We start from the raw sequence: 24,728 nt of genomic DNA on the forward strand, positions 1-24,728 counted from the left end.
ATCAGGGATGTGAGTAAAGAGTACTAGCTGAAGTGACCAAAGGAAGCAAGAGCCAGTAGGTAAAAGAGAATGATTTACAGATTTAACAAAGGAGGAAAAAAAAGACATTGCAGAGCTTATATATCTGATTAACTAATAGGCTTTCAGCCAGTTTCAACTCCCAAGCATTGCAAATATTTCAAGTATGAAACCAAATGATAATAAATATGATTTCAACCTCTGTAGGCTTCAAGATCTCAGACCTAACTCCAACAGTCAATTTTTTGATTAAGCTTCTAACAGCTGCAAAGCTCAACACATTGTACGTGCCCACTTATCTGAACTGAAGCACTTAAACATCTTGCCACAGCAAATTAAGAACTACAATTTACAGTAGAAGACATCTTTAGATTTAATTTAGGTTGAACAATTTATTTTGTAACTATTTGTGTCAGAAAATAAATCATTTCATGGGGTTTCAACAAACCTAAGCTAAAAAGACCCCAGAGAATGCATACACACCCATCATTCAAGCAACCATCTACAATGCTTCCTACATCTACAAGATTTCCATATGTGGAAGAGGATGAGGAATTCCTTCAATGAGGAAGAGAACATGAGCTGACAGGTGATCAGATATTTAAGCAAGTGGACTGAACTCCCTCAGTTCCAAAACAAGGGCTTGTGAATGTACACACACATCTTAAAAAATCTGCCTATATTATATTCTAGTGAGAAATATTTGTCCATACTGTAAATTAAATGTACATTCATACCTCACCCCAGCCAATATCTGAACAGAAATAAAAAAGACTCCCTGGGATCAAGTTTACTTTTTGTTGTTCTCCTTCTTTATCTGGATTTATAATGTGAACACATGTGAAATCAGAAAAATAACATTCATGTTCACTGATCATAAAACTATAGGATATTTGAGGCTGTACATGATCTCAGGAGGTCTCTAGCACAACCTCCTGCTCAAAGCAGGGTCAGCTATGGGATCAGGCCCGGTTACCCAGGGCTGCAGGAGGAGGCTGCAAAGCCCCACTGGGCTTTACTGTCCTATGACAGAAAAGGGTTAACTGGCCATTTTCTAATTGCTAAGCAGCATTTTCCTTGCTGCACTTTGAGCCCGTTTCCTTGCATGTCATCTACTACAGACATAGAAAGTGGACTATTCCCCTTTCTTGCAGCAGCAGTGTTCTATATTTGAGGACTGTTTAAATCTTTTTTTTCCAGCTGACTCTAAACTAAGAAACCTTCATTCATTAAATCCTTCCTTGAAGGTTTTTTGTTCCTGAGCACCAGTCATTCTAAGTGGTCTCCTTTCAATATCCTTCAATATCCTATCAATATCAATATTGAATATCTTACAATAACAAATAGCACAGGAATATTTAGTTAGCATGGCAGACAATATTCCCACTTTAAAATATATTGGTAAGAATATTTCACTTGCAATTGCCTGAGTTCATTTAACCTGTGCTCAGCTTCTGATCCAAATCCTCAGATTTTAATTAATGAGTAGATAATATTTGTACTCAACTCTGATTTATTCTCCTTTATAGGTAGCTCCTCGCATTTGCTCCTTCTGCAATGGATTCTATTTTCACAGAACATTCTGGATTTTAAAACTTTCTTCTAATTATTAGTCCCAACTTCCTACCATCATAAAATTCAATAATCACCCTTTCTATCCCAGACAGCAAGGTTACAATACTGAACAGTCTTAGAATGAGGATAGATCCACTTGATACTCTCTGCCTTCCTGGCAGCAAACCAACCAGAATTGCTCTCAGCATATACTTTTTCAGTCATTCTGTAGAAGGGTAGACTGATGTTTTTGTTGCAGCTATAAGACTATCATATAAGACAATGTCATTATCTAAGTAACACAAAGAAAGCAGAATACCAAGGAAAACTAAAAAAAAATTTTATTCTGACAATGTACTTCTCATGAGGGGAAAGTTGCAGCATAACACCTACACAGGATGAAGCTGTGTAGCTCCCCTTACCATTACTTATCAAGTTCAACTTGATACTAAAAACAAACAAACAAAATACCAAAACCCCAAAACAAAGGAAGTAGGCAGAACAAAACTGGACTCCTCAAGGGGAACCAAGTGTGGGAAAGAAACCTTTAAACAGCATAAAAGAATCTCTCTCAAAGCTTAAGATGCCTCTTGTCTCTTTAATTTATGTACAATCAATCACTTTGGACCCAGCTGCCTACATCTCCCCAGACCTTGCTCTACCAAAGCAGAACATAATTGAATATAAAAGCCAAAGTCAAACAGTTTCCTTTGGTTAACCAAGAGGTATAAAGCTGAGTCAATTTCAACCCTGTGGAATGATATGGTCATGAAAACATAAACATAGGGTTGTTCCTTTTTATGTACCTCTACAGAGAATTTGGAAGAGCAAATACCCAGGATTTAGGCATCTATGCCCCATTCTAGGTGGTATGCAAAACAGAGTGGGCAAACACTCTTTTTCCTTGATAAGCAAGATGGAGAAGAGTTTCTGGGTCAGGAAAAATCAAATTTTAAATTCCAGGCTTTTAAAATCATGTTTGTTACACACATATAAGTGCAAAACTATTGTATTTTGTGACACTATGTTAAAATATAAAGGCGTGGATAAATTTTCAATATGGGAGTTCAGTCACTGGAAACTCAGCCTCATTGTTCTTCAAAAATTGTTTGAATTAAAGCTAAACTGGGATAAACTAAGCCCAGACTGAGACCTGCTTTTGATAATCTGAAATCACACTCTCTCCTCACCAACCATGAGATGTGCTTTTTGATAAGGCTGTCCCAAATTATTTTTGAGTAATCACTAGTAAGTTTCTTCCACTCATACAGCTCTTTTTATTTGAGAAATAGCTGAATACATTGTTAATCATTATACTGGAGATACTTTTAAATGTGATCTTTTAGTTGACTTCTGAATTTACAAGACAAAAATAAAAGTAATAATAAAAAGAAAAGGTGTAAATGCACGGTCCCAACTTTCAGATAAGAAAAATGGGGGTATCAGTGCCTGGGTCATTTTACCTCTGTCTTAAAATAAGGGGAATCAAGCAAATGAGTGGCAGCAACAGCTGGAACCACGTGCCTGTGTCTAAACACAATTTATTCATAAAACTTGAGGAAAGTACAGCACAGCTGCAGAACAATTATGGAAAAAAAAAAAAAAAAAAAGCCCTTCAGAATTGATTAATAACAATGCCACCAAGGAAATGAAATCTGTCAGTGGAGTTAAAACCACTCAAGCTTAATAAGTGATTTTCTTAGAGAATAAAGTTTCACATTATAGTTGTTAGTTGCTACAGATGCTAGGGTTTTTTTCTGATGTTTCTTCCTTTCATGTTACTGGAGTGCCTCCTCCTCAAAAAACTTTCCACTACCTTAAATATGCTCAAATTCTCTTAACCTGTAACATGCTTTTTTTAAAATATGAAGACTGGAAAGCTGGCTGACACTTCTGAAGAGGTATGGTGAGTGAGTGAATATGCCTATGTCCAAAGCAGCATACATAACTTCATAAATTCAGAATCTGCCACCTATTCTCCATTTTCTTAAGTCTAAATATTGCCAGAATAGCAGTATCTGTTGTTCTTCATCTTCATGATATATAAATGCAGCAGAAATGCTTTTCTGCACTTTTTTCAGAGAGTGAGTTGAAGCACATAGAAACTACCTATGATCCAAGAAAAGACTCTTAATTCAGGCTGCCTTACCCAAACCAGGCAAAACTAGTGAAAAATCAGCAACCAGGCAGTAACATGGTTAGAAGCTGGAGTTTCAATAATAAACTGTCATCACTGTTACTTTAATTCCTATGAGGCAAGCTAAGAAGAGGCTCTTCCTTCCACACTTGTCCCTCAATATAGATTTGTCTTTGATGACCTGTGTAGATCTACTTATCTGAAGCCACACAAAAAGATGAGGATGCATCATCTGGAGCCACCCAGGCCAGCATTCTGCCAGCCAAGACAGCCTTCCACAGGGATACTTTAGCTCCCATTTGAATTTATAATCTGCTGAACTATTTCTGGCTGCTGCAGAGCACCTGCAATTAGGACTGACAGCTTCAAGCTCCATTTCCAATCTTGACTGATGAAGAACAAGAAAAGGCTTCTCCTGGAACTTACACATGGAAACGTTTTATGGCTTTCAAAAGACAGAGTCTCCTTAGGACAATACAACCATCCATCAATCAGGCAAAAGGACTGTAATTCCAGTCTGAGGAAGAGGTAAATGGACCTCCATTCAGCTGGGACAGTTGGAGTCAGATGTGTGCAGGAGACAAAATTCATGCTAACTACTGAGTTGGCACACAAAAACATATCAATGAAAATTAACTTTTTAAAATTTGCAGCCACTTATGCTGTAGCAAATGTTAGATTTTGCTTTTGCAGTAAATTTGCATTCTTGGGAAAAAATGTAAAACAGTACTTATGAACACATACTTCATACTGTCTAAAAAAATACATATTAGTTACCATAGAAATAAGATAACAATAAGCATTACAGGAGACCAGTGGTTATGGTTCTGTTAGATTTCATTATGAAATCACTTCTTAAAAAAAAAAAAAAAGTGTTTCTAAATGAAGCATTGATGACACTGGTTAACATGCATAAAAACCTCCTCGTCTTTAAGCATTTTGGGAATCATTTTCTTATCAATTAAAAATATATAAGAATGTTATTAATTAAAGACTTAATCAAGACCTTCAGAATAAAACTCTACTTGGTTGGTCATATATAAAATTAAGCCAAAAAAAATTTTACCTTTTCACCATTTTCACCTTTACTACCCACAAGTCCATGTTCACCCTGGAACATAAAACAGTAAAACAAAAATCTCAGAGAAACATTCTTCAAATGACTGCATTCTTTAAAACACTTAAAAACACTTTTTGACTAACAGTAGCCAATCATTTTTCCATTCAGCCTAAGGGCTCTTCCTGGCTTTAAAAACTCAGTATGACTATACTGAGTCAGCTCTGAAACCCTTCAAAACCTAGAACAACCAAGGAAAATAGAAACCTACAATTTATATAGAAATAAAAATCATTACCCAAATAATTTTTTTAAAAATAAAAACAATAGAAGGGATTATTTTTGAAACATTAATTCAAGCTCACCTTATTTCAGAAGACTGAATTATTTGATGATTTTTCAATAAAAAGACCTGTTATAATGCTCTTCCAGCTCCAATTGTGCAACTTCTGGCTCAGAAAAATATCTTAACAGGCAATCTTACTATGACAATGTCTTTGTCAAATACTCTGCAGCCTGGCTATATTATAATAAAAATAATAGCTGTTTTATAACATTATTAATGTGTTTGTATACTTTTTGAGACATACACCCAAGGTTATATAATTTATTAAAAAATCTTATAGTTCCGTACCACAAGAACTATCCAATAAAAAAACCCCAAACGTTCCCTTTCTCTCCCAAATCATATGGCAGGAGATTGCTTGCTTGATTTTGTCAGTCTCTAGATTCAGTCTCACCAGCTCAGTACAATGCACATGATTTTTATGGGTCTGAAGATGAAAAGAATGGAAAATTTCCAACATATGTCATATGGTATTTTCTAAATTACTTTCAAGAAATTAGAATGAGCAATGTCTAAACATTCTTTCACCCTTCAGTGTCATTTCCTTATATAGAAGTCTAAGGTTTAAGTGAGGTTATCTACAATGGAAGGCTACAACATGCAAATTTTCTAGCAGAATTTTATCAAATCTTTCAACTGATACAGCATCATGTACTACACAACTGAGAATCAAGTTGAAAGCTTTGGAGATACACAGATGTATAGATTCTCACATAGATCTGGACTTTTCATTAACCACCTGCAGTAGCTGCTTTTTTATTTCTTTTGATTGGGGTGGTTCAGACAATCAACAGTTTTGGGTCAATTTCAGGTGCATGCCCAATGCCACAAATGAAAATGGGATCTGGTGAAATAGCCTTCCATATGTCCTTACCTAAAAATGAATACTTAATTACTGAAAGACTTTCTGATCATGTGCAACTTTTGTGCTGATATCTAGTTTCTCTTTCTCATGAAAGGCTGGGACAGACGATCTCTCAAGGTCCCTTCCAACTTGGATTGTTCTATGATTCCTATTCTTGTCCAAGTGTTTGACATACAAAACAGCTAACTCTCATTTACTTCAGACAATTTCCTAGCAAGGCTTCTTCGTTTAGCTTTCCCATTTGTGAGGCTGTGTGTTTTATCATTACTGAATTCCCAGTAATAGGATAATTAAATAAAAGAATAATTATTCTTAGATAAAGTTGATATCTCTGCTTATAGCTTGCATCCATTGCTTCTTTCCCTTTCAGTGTATGCCTCTGACAAGAGTCTGACTCTCTACACCCTCCAAATACTTAGAGATGGCAATGAGTCTGCACCCTACCCCTTTCCAAATCATCACATCTTAAAGCTGAACAAGCACAGCTCCCTCAGCCTCATCTTGTACATCATGGGCTCCAAGCCCCCAGCCACCTTGGTGGGCCTCCACTGGGCTCACCCAAATGAGCTGTGCTGTCCTCTCATGAAGAGCCTTGAAGCGGACACAGAACTCCAGATGAGGTTTCCTAAGCATCAATCACATCTCCTGAACTGCTGGCCTTGCTTTTGCTAAAGCAGCCCAGGATGCAGATGGCCTTCTCCACAACAAAGGCAGCCAGCAGGACCATCAAATTCTCTTCTCTAGAGATGCATTTCAGTAGTTTGGCACTTAGCCTGTGCTGTTGCATGAGACTATTCCTTCTCAGAGGCACTACTTAATTGTTCTGGTTAGAGCCAGAATAGAACTGATTTTCTTTGTAGTAATCTTACTTTTCAGTTATGAATCTTCTAAGTAACTGCACTTTCTGGAATTAGCAGCATGTTTTTCTGTTCTGCTTCTAGGACTGAAAATACTTGATGCTTATAGTTACTGCTAGGGAATGGTATGCAGAACCAATGTGGCTGCTTGGTTCTGCTAAACTTCTAATAATCTGGGAAAAAAAAAAAGGAAGAAAGGGATTGCACCTGCGACCCTTCTAAGGCAAGAAGCAGCCCAGACAGCTGACCAAAGTTGACCAAATGAAGTATTCCATATAGTATCCTTCATAACTGGTATAAATCTGAGGGATAATGAGAGTCAAGCTCTCATCCTCTATAGCCAGCATCTTGAGAAGACCCAAGTCTGTTCTGCCTTTGATCCTGATCCGTCTCTTCCTTCATCCATCTCCTCTCTGCCACTGACCCTACAAGTCCAGCCCAGGACTTCCCCAGGGCCTGCCCTGCACCCTTGGTGGTGACTTGAGTGTTGCTGGGAGGTAGTATGATGTTGGGTGTGTATATATTTGCATACATTTCATTATTTTATTTTTCATCATTGCTGTTTCATTAAAGTTCAGTTTCTAACCCACAGATCTCTCTCCCTTACTCTTCCTTTCTAGGAAGAGAGATGGGTTAACACAGAGCATTTCTCAGTTGTTTACTTGCTGGTCCCATGTTAAGCAGTGTTACCCATATTTGCCTTTGCTTAACTTTATGTGTTCTGCATTAGATCATTTCTCCAGCATGTTGAAGTTCTACTGAATATTATTCTTGCTTTACCCTCCAGTTCACTGACTACTTCCCCACATTTGATAATGTCCATGAACTTACTGTGAAACACATCATCCACATTATTATAGATAATAATACTGCCATCCATGTGCCATCCACACTAGTTACTAGGTAGCAGTTGGATTATGCCACCTCAGAACCCAGCAATTTAACCAGTCCAGCAACCACCTTATTGTCCATTTATCTTGTCTATATCTCACAGATTTGACTACCACAATAAGACTGGAAACTGTGCCAAAAGCCTGGTTGAAGTCAGTCCCAGTCGCTTTCCAGAAGCTTTCTGAATGCTTAGAAATGCCTTCCAGGATTTGCTATACAATTTTTCAGGGACAGAGGTGATGCTGATCAGCCTGCAGCTACCTGGATACTTCTTGAAGATTAATGTGACAATTGCCTGTGTCCAGTCATCAAAGGCCTTCCCTAATCCCCTAATGATCTTTTAACACATCAGAGGGCAACCTTGCAGTGACATCAGCCAGCTCCTTCAGCACCCCCAGATGCATATTGCTTGGTATCTTGCAAATGTTCAATTAGCTCCATAACACTCTTTTCTCCTTCAGAAAATCTTTCATACCATCCAATTCTGTTTTCTAGCCAAGGCAAAATTAAGAAACAAAAAAAAAAAGTTTTGAAAGTTTACTTGTTTGATTCCAAGCCAAGCAGAAGACACATGCCTTACAGACACTCAAAAAAAAAAAAAAAAAAAAAAAAAAAGAAAGAAAGAAAAAAAAAAAAACCCCAAAACCTCCAATCTCTCTTAATAACAGAGCCAATAAAAGAACAATTACTCACCAAAATTATACAAGTAATTAAGCAAATAAATACAAAGCACTCATGAAAAACAATAAAATAGAGCTCAAAATAGCTTGCTAAAGTGGCATTTTTCTAACTCCATGGCACAGTTTTCAAATCTTCCTTCTCTGTAAAAATACATACTATGATGCTGAGGAAAATTCTAGTTACTTATTATTACTTTCATTTTCTGCAGATTTATAATGTGAATTCAGAAAAATTCTTCATAGTCTAGTAGTTACTATAATAATAATATTTCATCTTTCCTGCTATATGGGATCATTGTAAACCAAAAAAAAAACCCACAGTCATTATTTTTTGTGGAGACAAGCCATAGATTTTTCACCTTGTACTCTTCAGTGTTCTACAAATGATTATCACTTCAACACAACAATGTAAAAATAACCTCCTACATCAATACTAGTTCTTATTAAATATAAAATAATTACCATTTAGGTTGCTTTAACTATTTCATAAATAAGCAGCATATAATTAATAATATTGGTTCTAAATGTATTTATCATTTATTGGTTTTGTAGTCTGTAATGCAGTTTATGCATAAAGTATAAGTAAGGTTTTCAACAAAGAGTAAAATGCTTTGTATCTGTTTACTTAGCAACTTTCTTTGAATGCAGTTACCTTGACTTCCACATTTAGCTATTCTGCCCCCTAAATAAGAGACCTTTACATTTAAAAATATTCAAAAAAATAACAGAAAAGGCTATCTTAACATACCAGTATGTGAACTTAAGTGCATTGGTTGCTTGCACTGCCAAGCAGCATTGTGCCAAAAATCAATTAGGCATCCATTATCTAATCATATATAAAAAAAAGAGGAGTTGACAGAAACTTGAATCAATCACTTGGAATGCATTTTGTTATTTGGAACCTTTTAGGCATTAACATGATTTATAACAGCAAGAATGTTGGAACTTCCCAAGATTCTCTTCAAGGCTGGGAAAAATAAACAATTACTGTAAAATGCTTTAAGCATTTTGCAGATAGGATTCTGTAGATCTTTAAAAAAAACAAAACCAAACCACCAAGAAGCATTCAAATGCTTCTCCATCCTCAATATGAAAGCCAAACATTTTTCCTTTATTTTTTAACTTACTGGGGCCCTGCCAGGACCTTGATTTAAAGAGTAGGCTTGGTACTCTAGGATTGCTAGCAAGGAAACTCATCTTAATAGAAGTAAAATCAGCACGGTCAAACACTACTTACTGTTTTGATAATTTATGGATATGTGCCTTCCACTGCCCTGAGTATGCCAGACCTTTGGAATAATCTAATAGCCCGGTGTTTTAAAATGAGGACAACTATTTTTAGCATTGCAGAAAGGGAGTGGAATGTTCAACAACGTACTGTCAGGGGGCTGGAGCAGCATCCTATCTTGTGGAGCATGTACTGAGCCAGACCAGAGCCACTGGGGGGGATGGGATTTACCTTTGCAATCAAAATCCCAAACCAACTATATACTTTTCTGAGCCTATTTGAGTATATCCTTCTTTCTTTAAACAGGCTCCTGTTAACGGTTAGAATCACCTGATAGAAAATTAATGACATTAAAATATATTCAGCTGGTATTTTCTAAAACTTGCTCTGTTAATCTCTTGTATTCGTCGTCAGGAAGTTTCTGCTAAATATTATGACATTTTGGTTTCACTTCATCTTCTGATCCTTTTGTTGCCACTTGGTTACTGCTAAACTACTCGTACTCAGCACTTGCTCAGTGCTATCTTTGATGTAAACTTGACCCACATGAGCAAGGCATAATATCCTCCCTTAAAAGAACCTGATGAAGGGCTTGTGACAGGTAAAAATATTTGTCTCCTTTGCTCTATCCAGCTTTCACCACAGCCCCACTAGAGCAGTTATGCCATGGGTTGGCCAAAGGGAGTGAAAGCTGGTACAGGACTCTTGTGGCCTAGTGACCAGGGCTTCTATTGCTTTTTTATGTACCTGCTCAAGAGAAAGACAAATGAAAACAGCCCTACTGTTCTTATTCACACATCATAACACAATCTGAGTTAGGGAGGCAGCAGTTTTGATTCATTCGCAGCCCTCCCTGATACCCATCTTTGGGAAAAGTCTGACTTGCCTACCTGTTCAGGCACCTAGACATTAATACACTCCATATTAAACAGCACTTGAAAATTTTGTTTTTAGTCCTTTGCATGCAAACCAACGAGCCAGCTCAGAGCTTCAGAGAACATGGCCACAGGGCTCCTTACTCCAGGCTGCACACTCTTTAGTTGGCATTGTTTTCCTTTTTGCTATTAGCTTCTCTCAAAAAACATGTCACTGGCACAATTTCTATATTCAAATATATAAAGAACACATTTTTCACAAGTAAAGTGCAAGAGTCAAAAGTTTGCTTCTATATTTTGCACCCATAAATTACTTTCACGCATGAGAATTCAGAGAAGTTGCTCTGAAAAGCCTGAGATGAAAGCATCACTCCATTAAATTTCATCCATAACTACAGGACTTTCAAAAATGGGTAACTGACTGAAGCCTTTATGATAGATGCCAAGGAACAGTTTTTATACCACAAAAAAACGTATCAGCAGAAGCAGAACCTCTACTATCAGTAGGTTTTCTTTCTGCATTTGGCAAATATAAGTGATATTCACTGCTATTACAGTAACACCTGACTTCTCCTTGACCTTCTTCATCAAGTGACGACTCAGTCCAGAAAGCACTTTTCCAGTCACCACTCTTAAATGTCACTGATTTCAGACAGAACTGGACTTCAGGGAGCTAAACAGCAAATAGAGGAGAAAAATGAAGGCAGAACCTATCATCAGCACATAACCAGGACCTCAGGTAATGTGGGTGTAGTTCTTCAGTTGTGAGAAGAAACTCATTAGCCTCTTCGGAGCCCTCAGGGGCTGTAATGGAAGAGCTTAACAAGCAAGGAGAAAGTTCTAGGCAATGTGGAAGAGCACTGGAATAAGGAAAGCTTGTTCTCATTTTATATCTTCAGGCCTCAACAATGTTTTCCTGTACTTTTTGGATTGAGTCAAATGTCTCAGGTGACAGCTTTTCTAATGGCTCATCTTCTCCCAGGTGATGTCCTTAGGTAAGAAACACACTGTACTACATAGAAGTGGATGTGTTTTTTGGGGTTTTTTGGTTGTTTTTATTTGTTTGGTTTGGTTTTTTATGATTATTTTAAAATGTAACAGAAATTAATTGAACGTGAGCTTGAAAATAATCCAGTTCACTTAACCTACAACACCATACACAGAGCATAAAGAAAATACAAATGTAGTTCATGAGAACACTTCCTTTAGAGTACAAAGAATAGGCAACTAGCCTTCTAGCTCCAAAAAGCAAAAAGTTCTCAAAGTTTCATAACCTCTTATGGATGAGCAGCTTAGAAAATTAAGTTTAGCCAGTTGGATATTTCTATCATCTGAAGCAACATAGTAGAAAAAGACAGAAGTACTCATGGACAACCGATTTTTGTAAATAGGTTTTTTTCCTTTATAGTAGATCTATCAATAGAAGAATTCCTTAACTTATACACCCTCTATTGGTTTCCTGTTAACTGTGCCATAACACGGTGTTAAAGCACATCCAAATCCCAGAAAATTTCAAGAGAACTGGAAATTGATCTAATTGGCTCTGCCAAAATAATATTTGAACTGTCAAACATATGTTAAAAAATAATTACCCAATATTAATGAATTGCTGAGGTCTTTTAAAAATAATAAAATACATTATTATATTCTCAGTAGCAATTAGACCTCCAAATTTATATTCAGAAGGTAAACAGCAGGAATGATCATCATCCATTTCCATAAGCTGAAGATTCAGGGGGTAGATTGTCATCTGGTACAAATATAAATTTACACTAACAAAAATCTGTTCCACAGACCATTAAATAGTATTAAGTCTAATGTCTAACCACACAGATTTGAAATGCAAAAAAAGCAGTATCAAAACTAAGGATTTAAGGTGAATAAAAAGTAAATAGACTACATGTAGACTGGAATTTCTAATCCAGAAACTCACTCAGATGAGTATCTTTTCTGAAATATCCTATTGTTGGTGTGCTTGTGTAGCTGCAATCCTCCCATCAACTACTGATAAAGCCCTTCAATGTCCAGCCTCTATGATTCCATCCACACTTGGAAGTTTAAGACTTTCCCAAGAAATGTCTCTTCACTTCAGAAACAATCCCTTTTGGCATTTTTGCAGACAGGTTAGCATTTGCATGAAGAGAATATACTGACCATGTATCTAAGACTCCAACAGAGAGCTCCCCCTCTGTGATTCTGGGATCAGTGAATCTCCTGTCAGTGCAGGAACCTTGGGAACTGCTCCCTAAGGGTGCTTCGGGTGCTAGGAATTCTGAGCAGCTTTGTGGGAAACAGTGACAACTCAGCCTGGTAGGGTTGTAACTTTGCTTTTCAGGCCCTTTTCACAACCTCTTTCTGGATCATTAGCCTACACCATATCCCACATCTGGGATACCTGACAGAAAGAAGCTTGTCCACTACTGAGGGACACAGGCTCTCTCCTTGAGTTTTTAATCATCCTCCTACTACCCAGTGTTTATGTAGACAATCAACACTACTCTGACAGCCATTTCTCTGGCTAAGTTCCCTTCTCATTCTTCCAAAGTTTAACAGAAATGCTGCCAGTACTCTATATTCTACAGGGTGGTATTTCTTCTGGCAATTTCACAACACTGGCATTATAAACCTGTCAATGGAAAGAGCCATGCATTTTTTGTTAACCGTTCTTGAAGTCTCACACCTTCTTCCGCCTCATGGATTTGGTGCCAGAAAAGAAAAATGCTCAGACTAAATTTTGAAGAAATGGGGTGGAGTGGGGGGAAGATAGTCACCATTACATAAATATACCCTTACTGACTAAACCTCCGAGATTGTACATTAATTAAAATTACTTGTTAGAGCATCCTGATACTCTACTATTTCCACTGCTGGTTGCTGTGATAACAATTCTGCTGGCAAAGAGACTAATAAATGCCACAAAGACTGTAATTTCTTCCACTCATGGTTATTAAAACAAATGCCCCGGAGCGCAATAAAGTAAACAGCCAGTTATTAATACAATCTCCCTCCAGCTTTGCAGAGTGCTGTTACATAACATACACAAAATCAGTAAGGAATAGCACTGTACATTATTTATTCTTGTCTGTTAAGTAGTTTTGTTTCCCACCCCTGATATTTCCTCACAGCCTTGGGTGCATCTCTATCAATATTTTATGTTCCTCTGGACAGGAAACTGCTTATACTCCAGGGTCGTGCTACACTGTCCAATTGAGTCCCCAAACCACCTCACTTTATGGGAATATACACAAATACATCTATATCCAAGAAGTCTGGCATTCTCCCTTCCACAGATAGTCTTGAAGGGAATTTCCATTCTAAGTGGATGGCTAAATAAACATCTACTGAGACCTTATTGTCAATAGCTATAAATAAAATGTTGTACATCTTCCATGTGTAAAGGTAACAACTACAACTATTAAAGTAACTATGTATTAATTTATCCCGTTTAGTGTCTTATTAGAAACTAAAATGATGTTATTTTCATTTGTAAGGGAAAATCAGAAGAACTTCCACTCCCAACAAAATGGAAGCAGAGTAAGAGGAGTGTTAACTATGGAGAAAAAAGAAAATCAGCTGACTGACTTCTCAGTATCTGTACAAAAAAATAAAAATCTGGCTTGTGTGAGGTATTTGTTAAACACAAATCAAACACCTGTCAACCAGCTGGGCCGCGTGTGTCACTGCTGAGCCATCTGCAGAAACACAGCCCGTGCCAGTTGCTTTACTTAGCGTGGCCTGGGAACTAGAGTCCATTAGACAGAAAGTCAACAGTGGAATTAGCAGCACTTTTTCTTTTACTGCCCTTCCACTTACTTGTTTGACTTCTTGTGTTTCTATTTTTGGAAGCCTGATGCCAGAGCAGCAGTGCTGATTGCTGATTACACAAGCCTTGGCCCAGCCTCGCAGCGTCACGTCGATTTAATCGATTCAGACTTGAAAACATGTAGTATGAATCTTAGGTGTAGATAATTACTGGCTAGCAGTGAAAACTAAAAAAATTCATCCTTTTGTTTTTTTCAATACATATGAATGATTTTACTCTATCGATAAAAATTAGGTTTTCTGTCCAACAGTGTGGTACTTATGCATGAAGAAGTAGCAATATACATGGAATTTGGGATATAAAACTTACATTTTAACATCTAAGTAGTATGTTTGTTTGGTTTTTTTACAAGAAGTATATTATTTAACATTAAAAATCCACATCTGTGGTAGATTTATTTAAATTATTATATAACTAATACAAGTCACCCACCAAAACAAAAAAGTTGCAACAAAGAGCTAATAGTTAATAGGTCACAAGTCACAGAGGCCAACAGAATTATCTATTGCTTTTGTAAATGTGTACTATACATAAATTTTCTATTGCATCAAGTTATTTTTTTTTTAAATCTCACGCACTACTTGAGATAGAAGTTCTTAGGGGAAAAAACACTGCTAGATATAGATTAAAGTTATCACAGAAACACAGTTATCCATTTTTAAATTAACCTAATACAAGTCAACTATTTATCACATCCTAACTCATTATTTGTTGAAGTTCAATACCTAATTGCTCAAAAGAAAACAAACAAAACTAAACTAAACATGTCAGACAAACTTTAAAGTGCTGCAGTACAGTGAGGAGGTTCCTTCCTCCCTGATTAGTCCATCTCCTACTACACACTGCTGCCAACTTTTACAACATTAAGTCTTGCAATAATGGGCATTTTACTTAAAGACCTACTTTCTGATGGGATGTTAAGATCTCACAATAATTAGTTCAAAATCTACAGTCTCTCGCCCTCATAACTGAAGAATTAAAAAGGAAAAAAAGTCTGTGACACAGAAAAAACCACAACAATAAATATAAATTAGGAACAATTGAAGAAAACTCCTCAAGCCTCTCCCCACCCTTTCAAGGTTCGTGAGGTCCTGACTGAGGCTTTTCAAATGTAGTTAAAAATCCCAGAGCCAGGCAGGCTCACAGCTAGAGCATTCATGAATCTCTGATTAAGGAACAAAGAGCTGCATTTAACGACTGCATTATTTAACAGCCACATTATTTTTTACTTCCACATTACATAACACGCTAACAAAAGCCTGTCCTGCATGGCAGTGTACCACCCTCAGTTTTGCTCCCAGCAGCCCAGACCCCTATAAAATGGATGGTGACCTCTGGTTTCTTTGCCACACCTCACATCACAATAGCTGCTGCTGCATGCCAGGCCCTCATGGCTGGCTGCCTTCTGCTGTAGAGTTTTGTTACAAATACCAGAGGGTATACCCTTACACCCCCACTCTTATCTCACCAGTGTTACTCGTCTGTGGCCTGGATGCCAAGCAATACAAGCATTAACCTCTGGCTCCCAAAACACATTTACACTTTTGTTCTACTGAGATGTACTAATCTGATTTTAAGGGAAACCACAAAAGGACAGAAGACAATGCCACGATTTCCCTCGAATGGGTTAGCTGAAAGACTGCAGCATAATTTTTTTGTTTTCCTCAAGAAGCAGTGATTCTTTAATTAAAAATGAAGTCTCTGCTCACCAACAGCACAGAATCTACAGTGGTCACTAGCACCATTCCCTCCAGAATACAAGTAACACCCAAGCAGCACCACTGCACACAGGGTAATTGAATTCCCGGGTGCTTTGTCTCAAAAACTGAACAGAACTGCTGTCGTTTAGCTGTAGGAATTGAAAAACCAGGGAGCTCAACAGTTCCTGGAGTTGTGAACTGCAAAAATCACCTAATAAGGCAAAAATAAGTCAGCACAGCAGACAGCTCTCTGGAATCAAATTTATGATCAAAGGCTATTAAAAACACTTCCTTGTAACACAAAGGAGAGAGCAAGAGCAAGCAAGCAAGAACTATACATGCTGAAGCAATGAAACAAGTTTTGGGAAAGGTAATAGTCTGAGATGTATTGGCCCAGTAAGATTTTTAGAAAGAATATTCCTGTCAGAAAGCTATAGAAATACTATTTTCACATTTATCCATCTCTTAAAGGTCCGATGTGTGCTAATTAAACAAAGATGTCACAGGAAACACAAAAATAATACAAGAATCCAGTACAAAATTTGTTGCTGTAATAGAGGAGTCCAACTGTTTCATTTTTACTGCCCAGCAATTCTCAAACTCAAGGCTTTAACACAGTGGCAATACAGTTTCCAACTGTAAAACCACTGTCTTTCATTTTTGAGGCTGAGCCATTTGCTCCTTTACTCATATGTAAAGAGGTTTTTTCTCTGTATTTCCTATTAAAATATTGCATCAACTTTTGTATTTCCTATTAAGATGCTGCTTCAGCTTTGTTATAACAGTTCATGATTCTCCTACTTTAAAAAGCTTTTTCATGCTGAATACTTTATGTTACTGATCATACTTTTTAAATCCCTGTTGCGTACTCCAGAGCTGTAAAAGGATTTTTCAAAAGGTGTATAAGTTGCAAATATACGCCCATATCCAAACTAAAAACTTTGAAACATAATTGATTACCAAAGACAGCAGCTCAGAAATTGGATGACACTGGAGGAAAGACAGGGAAACTGAGTGAGATGGCTTTAAGCACTACCTATCCAGTGCATTTTTCGAAGCTTTCTCTGAGATGCTGATGAGCTGCTTCGGAAATATCCTGACCCCTATCAAGGATCTCTGCAGCACATGAGATGTGGAAGACACGCTGTCCAGAGATATTTCAAGACAGCTGCAAGAAAAGACTGCATTGCTTTAAGCTCAAACTCAATGTCTCCTCAGATTTGTCCGTTTGCATGAATGATTGAGACTCTAGGAGCACACGCTGAACTGGCATAATAGGCCACGTATCCATGGCTCTTCTGCAAAGTCATATATGCCTTGAAAAATTCTAGACAGGGTTTCATGGTCTAGAAACCATGAAATGGGGAAGAGCAATGAGGAAAGCAGGTCAGTAGTCACAAAGATCTTTATGACGACACAATTTTATTTGGATTTACATTTAAGAAGTTTTCAGTTGTGGACTTTATGACATAAAGGCCCAAAGACCTGACGCTGGAGTAACTTTGTATGGAGACAAACACAAAAGGAATCTCTGAAAGTAATTTAAAGTCACATGCTGTATTAGTATGTCACTTTTAAATTATGTTTTAAAATTTAGATTTTTATATGTATACACACACATATTTAAAACGTGTTGGAAAAAAAGTGATGGACATTCCAAACCTTCTTCCATGTTTTATATGGAGCTTTTGAATTAAATTTCTTATTAAAAAATAAAAGCTTATAGTACAGTAGTTTTTAAAGTCATGTTTTCAGGCACCATTAAGGAAAAGGGGAGCACTTCCCACCAGTCAATGCAAAGAAGGCTGTTCAGGAAGTGTTAACGTGCCATTTTGCTGCAGCATGCATACCACAAATGGTATTTATATCACAGTTTGGGAATCCCTTTACTAATCATTTCCTTACCTGTACCAAATATAAAGACAGCCCTACTCCAAAAAGGGCAATAGAATATAACAAGATAAAATGACCAGTGTTGGGTTTCAGAGTCAGTTAAAACTGAAGACAGCACACTGATTACCAGTTGATCCAGTTAAATGAGAAAAACACCACCACAAAAAGTATTATGTATTCTAATCCTGTTATCTTCTACCTCAAAATAGGTGAGTTCATGTAAACTTTATTGGGCCATTGTCACAACCATATGCAACTGAATAAAAAAGGAACTTTTTAACAAATACCTGCTGGAAAGCTTCATGTAAACCTAATCTCATTTTCATGACTCTTGGAGTACAAAGAACACTTGTACAGTTGGTAGAGCTCTTGAAATGTACACTCACATTTTTCCTCTAGTCTGACTTTGAATGTAAATTTAAGTTGTGTGGTGATAAACATTTTTTTTTATTCACATAAGCATTTATTTCTCCTTTCAGTCTATCTAAACTGTTTATTTTACTAATATACTACAGGAGCACCCATACAGTGCAGTAGCAAAGGCACAGCATATTGAATATTTCACTTCTTCTTCAGGCTTACCATGCAAACCCAGCAGTTTTACAACACTTACTCCATGTATTTAATGTTTTAAGATGTCTGTTCATAATTTAGATTGCAAAAAATTAGTGCAGAAAACTACAACAGTAAAGCTAAATCGTTCGAAAATCAGATATTGAAAATGGATGTCACAAGTATTTCACAAAATGTAATTTAAGAAATGTAGATGTATCTTCTCCATCACTACATATTATATATTATTGACCATAAGTAATCATGATGGAAGTTTGGATAAAGGAGAAGAGGAGAATATGTATTTTAATTGATAGCTCTTCTGATTCTTCTAGATTCTGTCTACATCAATTTTAATTTTTAAGAATGCAGTGACCAAAGAAGTATTTTCGTAATATAAACAAGAAAAACAAATATGGAATGGCCAAGAACAGAGCCAATCACTATATTCAGCAGCTTGAGTCCTTTAAACCATGCTACCACCAGCATGCTCTCACAAGCTGAAATGCTTTTTGGCTACTGGACCCATAACACACAGACTCCCCAAGAGTAGTTGTAGCGTATTAAAGTACATGTCACAGTAGCAACCTCTCAGAACTAGGAACCCTCACACTAAACTTTGAGTACCCAGAGACCATCTACCCCCTAAAATGGGCTGTGCCAAGACAGTTGAGAGGTTCATCCTGACTGCTGAGGCATCACAGACTAGAAATAATCCCTTCTCCTGAACACAGGAGTAAATCATCTATATCATTCAGGACATTAAACCCCTTTAATTTGGAGCTTCGGTATCATGGTATTATAGACCTAGAAGCAAATAAAGGAAAGGCCTTGAGTTGTTTGGATGAGTGACACAAGAACTGCATAAAAGAAAAATTTCTCAGTTATAGAGAAGCAAATAAAACCCAGCTTGTATTAATTTACAAAAATCTCAGGAAACGAGAGGGACAGAATGAACTCTCTGCAGAAGACAAATAAAAAAATCTGGTGGCTTGAGGGTTTTTGGGGGGCTTAGGGGTTGGTTTTTTTTTCCCTGGGCTGGAAGAGTAGACAAGGTAACCCTGTTATGTCCAGATACAAAATACATAGCAGCGAAGTTGATGATCCTTGACCATCTGTGTCACTCTCCAAGTAGGTACTGTGGAAAAGAAATGCATAATATGCAGTAGTGCGATTGGTAAGACACTGCAGTGGAGGAGAAGCCTAAAGGTCTCACAAACAAGAGACTCATGTCACTATTTCAGTACGACAAGAACACTAAGAAAATACTCAAACATCTTTCTCAGGAAGTGTATCAGCATTGCTCAAATTACACCAGTGGTTTCTCTGATTACACCAGTGGTCTGACCCTGCACATGGAACACTGTATGAAGACCATTCCTCAAGGCAGAGCAATCAGTTCTTGTCATAATGAGGTCAGTTTAACCACCAGATCAGTGTTGCTTAACTTGTGCAGTCTGATTTGCAGCAGATAGGCAACTGTCATCCTACACCTTAGAGCACTCCAGTCACCTCAAACCTCCACTTCAGGGACAGATTTAATTTCAGCATGCTTATTCTCAGACCATGCAGCCAGCACTCTGGCCACAATCCAATTATCCTAAATTGCTTCAGAAGAGTATCCAGAGAAAACTTCCCTTTCAATAATCACCAAAGAATAAGTAGGCTAATACACTGCTTTCATTAATATGTATTTCTTCTGTCCTCACAGACTTTGCTGAACACCTTCAGGCTGACTAAGGCATAAGGTCTAAGGTCTCACCTTTATCATAGTGATTCTGATTTACCACAACATAGCAGTTCTTCTTGTGTCATGATTTGATAATTGTCCCCAGAAGGCTACACTGGAAATAGACCCTGACTGCAGGAAGGGGATCATGGCAATGTATTCCTTATCACAGGACACCTTGAGTTGGAAGGGACAAAGAAGTTCAACTCTTTGCTCCTTGCAGGACTACCTAAAACTAAACAATATGAATAAGAGTGCTGTCCAGATGCTCCTTGAATTCTGCCATGACCACTTCCCTGGAGACCCTGTTCCAGTTACCAACCCCCCTGTCAGTAAAGAATCTTTTCCTAATATGCAGTCTCAACTTCCCCTCAGTTCTGGTACTCAAAAAATTAAGCAACTTTCCTTCTAAGGAAGGACCACTGCCCTCTTATTTTTTAGAACTATAACATTAGTACAGAACACTCCCCTCTGATACTTTCAATCTCTTGATGGATCAACTGAGACAGAGCACATTAACACTGTTCACAATATGAGGAAAATACACTGATTCCACCTCCAGGAAGGAGCTAATAATTTCACACAGCACTGTGCTACTCTGCACTTCAGGTTAACAGATACTAGGAGGCTGGATCTCAGGTTTTACATCTAGCTATTTGTGTTAAAAATATTTTGATTGTTTTGAGGGTTTTTAAACACTTTTTGGTTTTATTTTTTTTCAGATTCCATGGTAGTTAATTTTTAATTTACAACAGTGGCATAGATTTTATGTAGTCTGAATTAAGAGTTATAATGTTCAGGAAAAGCACAGTGTCTTGATATTAAATATAATCTGACTGTTGAGCCTTATATAAACTAACAGGAGCTTTGGGATTTGGCTTGACAGTGAATCTGCAAGGCGCTAAGCAAAAAAAACCCAAACAGCATTAACCATGGAAACTGTAATAATAACTTGTACTAGAAAAGCAATGTAGCCTGGTAATTTTAAATAAAGATAACATCAGAGAAGGAGTTAAAGAAAGAGCCAGGGGAAAACACAGCTTCATTCTAGATCAGTCTCGTTCAATTTACAATGTTTTACAATAACTCTTTCCATTAATTTACATCTGGGACCACAGTAAAGTAAAAACTGTCTAGTCTAGCTGGATCAAATGAACTGTTTCTCTAGCCAAGTATATGACTACAATGGTGGCAACAGCAGATGCCTACAGAAAAGTAAAACAAGGCGACGACAGCAACTTCTCCAGTGATTTCCCAGACTTCAACATCTCAGAGCTCAAGAACATAAAGAAAAGCAGCAGTATCTGTGTCTGACACTTCTGTGGATTTTTATTCCATGATCTTTCTAATCAATTTTCAGACCACTTAAACCCTGTGGCAGAGCTTTCCATCTTCAATCATGCATTATGAATAATGACTCCTTTCTGTTCCTTTTAAACTTGCTACCAGATAGGTTTGATGCTCATCTCACACTGAAATAGAGAGCTAAATAGATAGGTTCCTATTCACGATCTGCTCCAGATTTTATCCAGCACAGACTAGAACATATTCCTCTCAGTTGTGCCTTTTTCAAATTGAATTTCACATTGTCACAGCTGAATTGGAAGCTGCCCAATGCTCTTAAATCACTCTTGACACCTCTTCTGAATGTTTTCCAGAAATACTAGATCCAGTTTGAGATGTGGGAATGAGAACTGTATACCATTCAAGATGCAGCACAACACAGTTTCATTAATAATAGTGAATTTCAGATTATTTTGTTTTGTTCCTTGTTGACATTCGAATAATTCTTAAATGCCATTTATTTTTTGACTAGTACTTAACAGTGAGCACATGTTTTCATTGATCTGTAATTCCAAGATCTAGAACCATAGAACGGTTTGATTTTGAAGGGACCTTAATGATAATCTAGTTCCAACCCCTCTGCATGGGCAGGGACAACTCCCATTAGTCCCATCCAACCTGGCCTTGAGCACTTCTACAGCTTCTCTGGGCAACCTGTTCCAGTGTCTCACCACACTCACAGTGAAAAATTTCCTCCTAATATCTTCATCTTCTCTCTCCCAGTTTTTAAGGACCAGGTGATCACTTGTTCTCTCACTACATGCCCTCATAAGAAGTTTCTCCCCAGCCTTCCATGAGCCTTCTCCTCTCCAGGCTGAAAGACCTTAGCTCTCTCATCTTGAGTTCATAAGAGAGATGCTCCAAGACCTCTTATCAATCATCTTCATGGCCCTCCTTATAAAAGATCACTTTCATAAATACTAGAAGCTAGTCTGACATGAAACGTGTAGTTTGGTTTGTCTACACTCTTCATAAGTTTACTACTACTTTCCCAGAGTTTTACATGGCACTTTGTTACTCAGTTCAACAGTGCAAAGGCCTTCAAACATCCTGGCAATTTGCTCTCACTTTTTCTACCATACAACTTAACAGTTGCATGCTAAGCATATAGCATACATTGGGGATGTATAATAGGATAATAGCAAATAGTGGGGGTTTTTATCCTACCTCTTTGGTGATACTACACAATTGCCTCTCACTTTTAACAAAATCACAATTTGAGACAGAAAGAATAAGTAAAAATAATAGTTTCATAATTCTGTATCCTTCTAATGAGATCTTAACCCTGGCAGTAGTGTGAAAATACACTTCTTTCAGTGCCTAGAAACCTCAACAGTTGCTAAACATATCAAACTATCTGCTATTAGTAAAGAGCTGCATGTAAACTGCATGAAAGCAGTTTAGCATGAAAGCATGTAAACCAATAAGCTGCTGCAGTAAGATTAATGATACTTGAAAGGCAGCAACATCTGCTTTTAAAAAGGAGACTTGTTTATGGCACTGAAAAAACAGAAACTTTATGATGAAAAAGGATTTAAATTGAGAGAACTGAGGAACAACATAAATCATGGCACTAAAGATACCAATGAAATAAAAATAATAACTAAAAAAAAAACAACAGCGAAATGCACAAACATATATCTGGAGAGTTTCATGCATTTATATTTTAACTGCCTTCCATGCATATGCAGAAAATCCACTATTTCTTTCAACTGTTATTACAGAAGAGAAAAAAAAGTCACAAGAGACCAAATTATTATAAACTCCAGAAAGATACTGTTATCCTCAGTGTCATGAGGGCTGTCTTCTATACTGTTTATAGAGGATATTAGATTAGTGGACTTTCTCTAACACAGGTAATGTGCTCTGAACTCTGTAAACCTGTACAACTGCCTTAATTTGCACACTCAACTCCTGAAAAGAAGTGAAAGTTACCCTCTTGAATACCAAAGTAGGCTGACATGCTTTCTTAGCCACAGCTATTTCCAAGTCTTTGCTTGGAGGTCAGTAGTGTTTATCTTAAAGCTCTGCCAAGTGGCCTGTTGAGAGCATAAGAGCACTTGCCTCGGCTTGCAGACCACAAACTGCACAGTGGGACAAGTGGCTTCTTTTGGCTCTGTGTATCCCCCTCTTCTAGAAAAAAAAATCCAAACAAGTGCACCTGCAGAGAACACTTTTGGCCTGAGTGGCTTTTTCAGTGTGCTTACACAGTAGTACATGTCTATCAAAATTGCTCTATCCTCCCATTTGTATACATAATTACAGACATGCCACTGACATAATGAACACTTCCCATGAGTCAAATTACATATCAATATAGAGGAACGTACCTTTTCACCGGGAAGGCCAGCAGCGCCATCCTGTCCTTTCGCACCCATTTCGCCCTACAAAACAAATCATTCAGTTAGAAGTTCTAAAGACTTCTGAGGTTAACAACTACTCAAGTCATATCTGATTCAACAGAAAAAAACATCATCTCTCCCGTTTTTGTCATGCTTAATAATATAACTGCTGTGGAGGAGGATGTCTTACATGTTAACATTAAAATCAGAAAAATACATACATTTTAAGACACCTTTAATGTCAGCTAAAACCCCCACCTGACAAATACATGGACATTTCCATAAAAAGCATGTCTCCTGATTTTAAGAGAATTCACTGTGACAGCAGAATTAAACCAAGTGAATCCATTTTCACTGGGTTGTGTTCTACACTGAGAAAGCTCAACACATAATATAGGTTTCTTCAGTCCAAAAGTCACATACCCACAACATTTTTTTAAAAACCCAGTATTTAGACTCACTTTTCTTACCCTCTCTGTTTTAACCCCTAAGAGAAACTTAGTCTTCCATTTTAATTTTTTCACAGAAACCACAATTATATAACTGAATGTGTGCATCCTGGTTCAAAACTTTTTTTCAATAACAGGTGAGCTAAATAAATCAATCAAAATGAGAAACTCCCAGCTGCAGAGTACCATTCCAGCACTAAGTTTAAGCCACTGCTCAGAGGCAATGATGTTCTGGAGGGGTGTGTGAGCCACCTCCCATGTCCTTTTCATTCAAATACTGGAACAGTCCTTAGTAAGCTCTGTCTCAAAAGTACAGCAAAACTCTGAGCATGTGAATAGTATGAACCCACTGGCACTATGAGAGATAAAGGAGGAGAACTGGCCTCTG

General features: G+C 37.4%; 1 protein-coding gene across 6 annotated transcripts in view; it reads right to left on the reverse strand.

Moving 5' to 3' along the window:
- Nucleotides 1–24,728, reverse strand: part of COL19A1 (collagen type XIX alpha 1 chain) — a 175,624-nt gene that overhangs the window by 110,120 nt on the left and 40,776 nt on the right. For 5 of the 6 annotated variants that reach the window (XM_071741615.1, XM_071741614.1, XM_071741613.1 and 2 more), the window contains 2 exons: nucleotides 23,880–23,933; nucleotides 4,776–4,820 (listed from right to left, as the gene is read on the reverse strand). In XM_071741615.1, the coding sequence (XP_071597716.1) occupies nucleotides 4,776–4,820; nucleotides 23,880–23,933 (99 nt within the window). The remainder of the gene's footprint in view (nucleotides 1–4,775; nucleotides 4,821–23,879; nucleotides 23,934–24,728) is intronic. The other variant, XM_071741612.1, reaches the window with a different exon arrangement.

This window comes from Heliangelus exortis, chromosome 3 (genome assembly GCF_036169615.1).
Source record: "Heliangelus exortis chromosome 3, bHelExo1.hap1, whole genome shotgun sequence".
NCBI lineage: Eukaryota > Metazoa > Chordata > Aves > Apodiformes > Trochilidae > Heliangelus > Heliangelus exortis.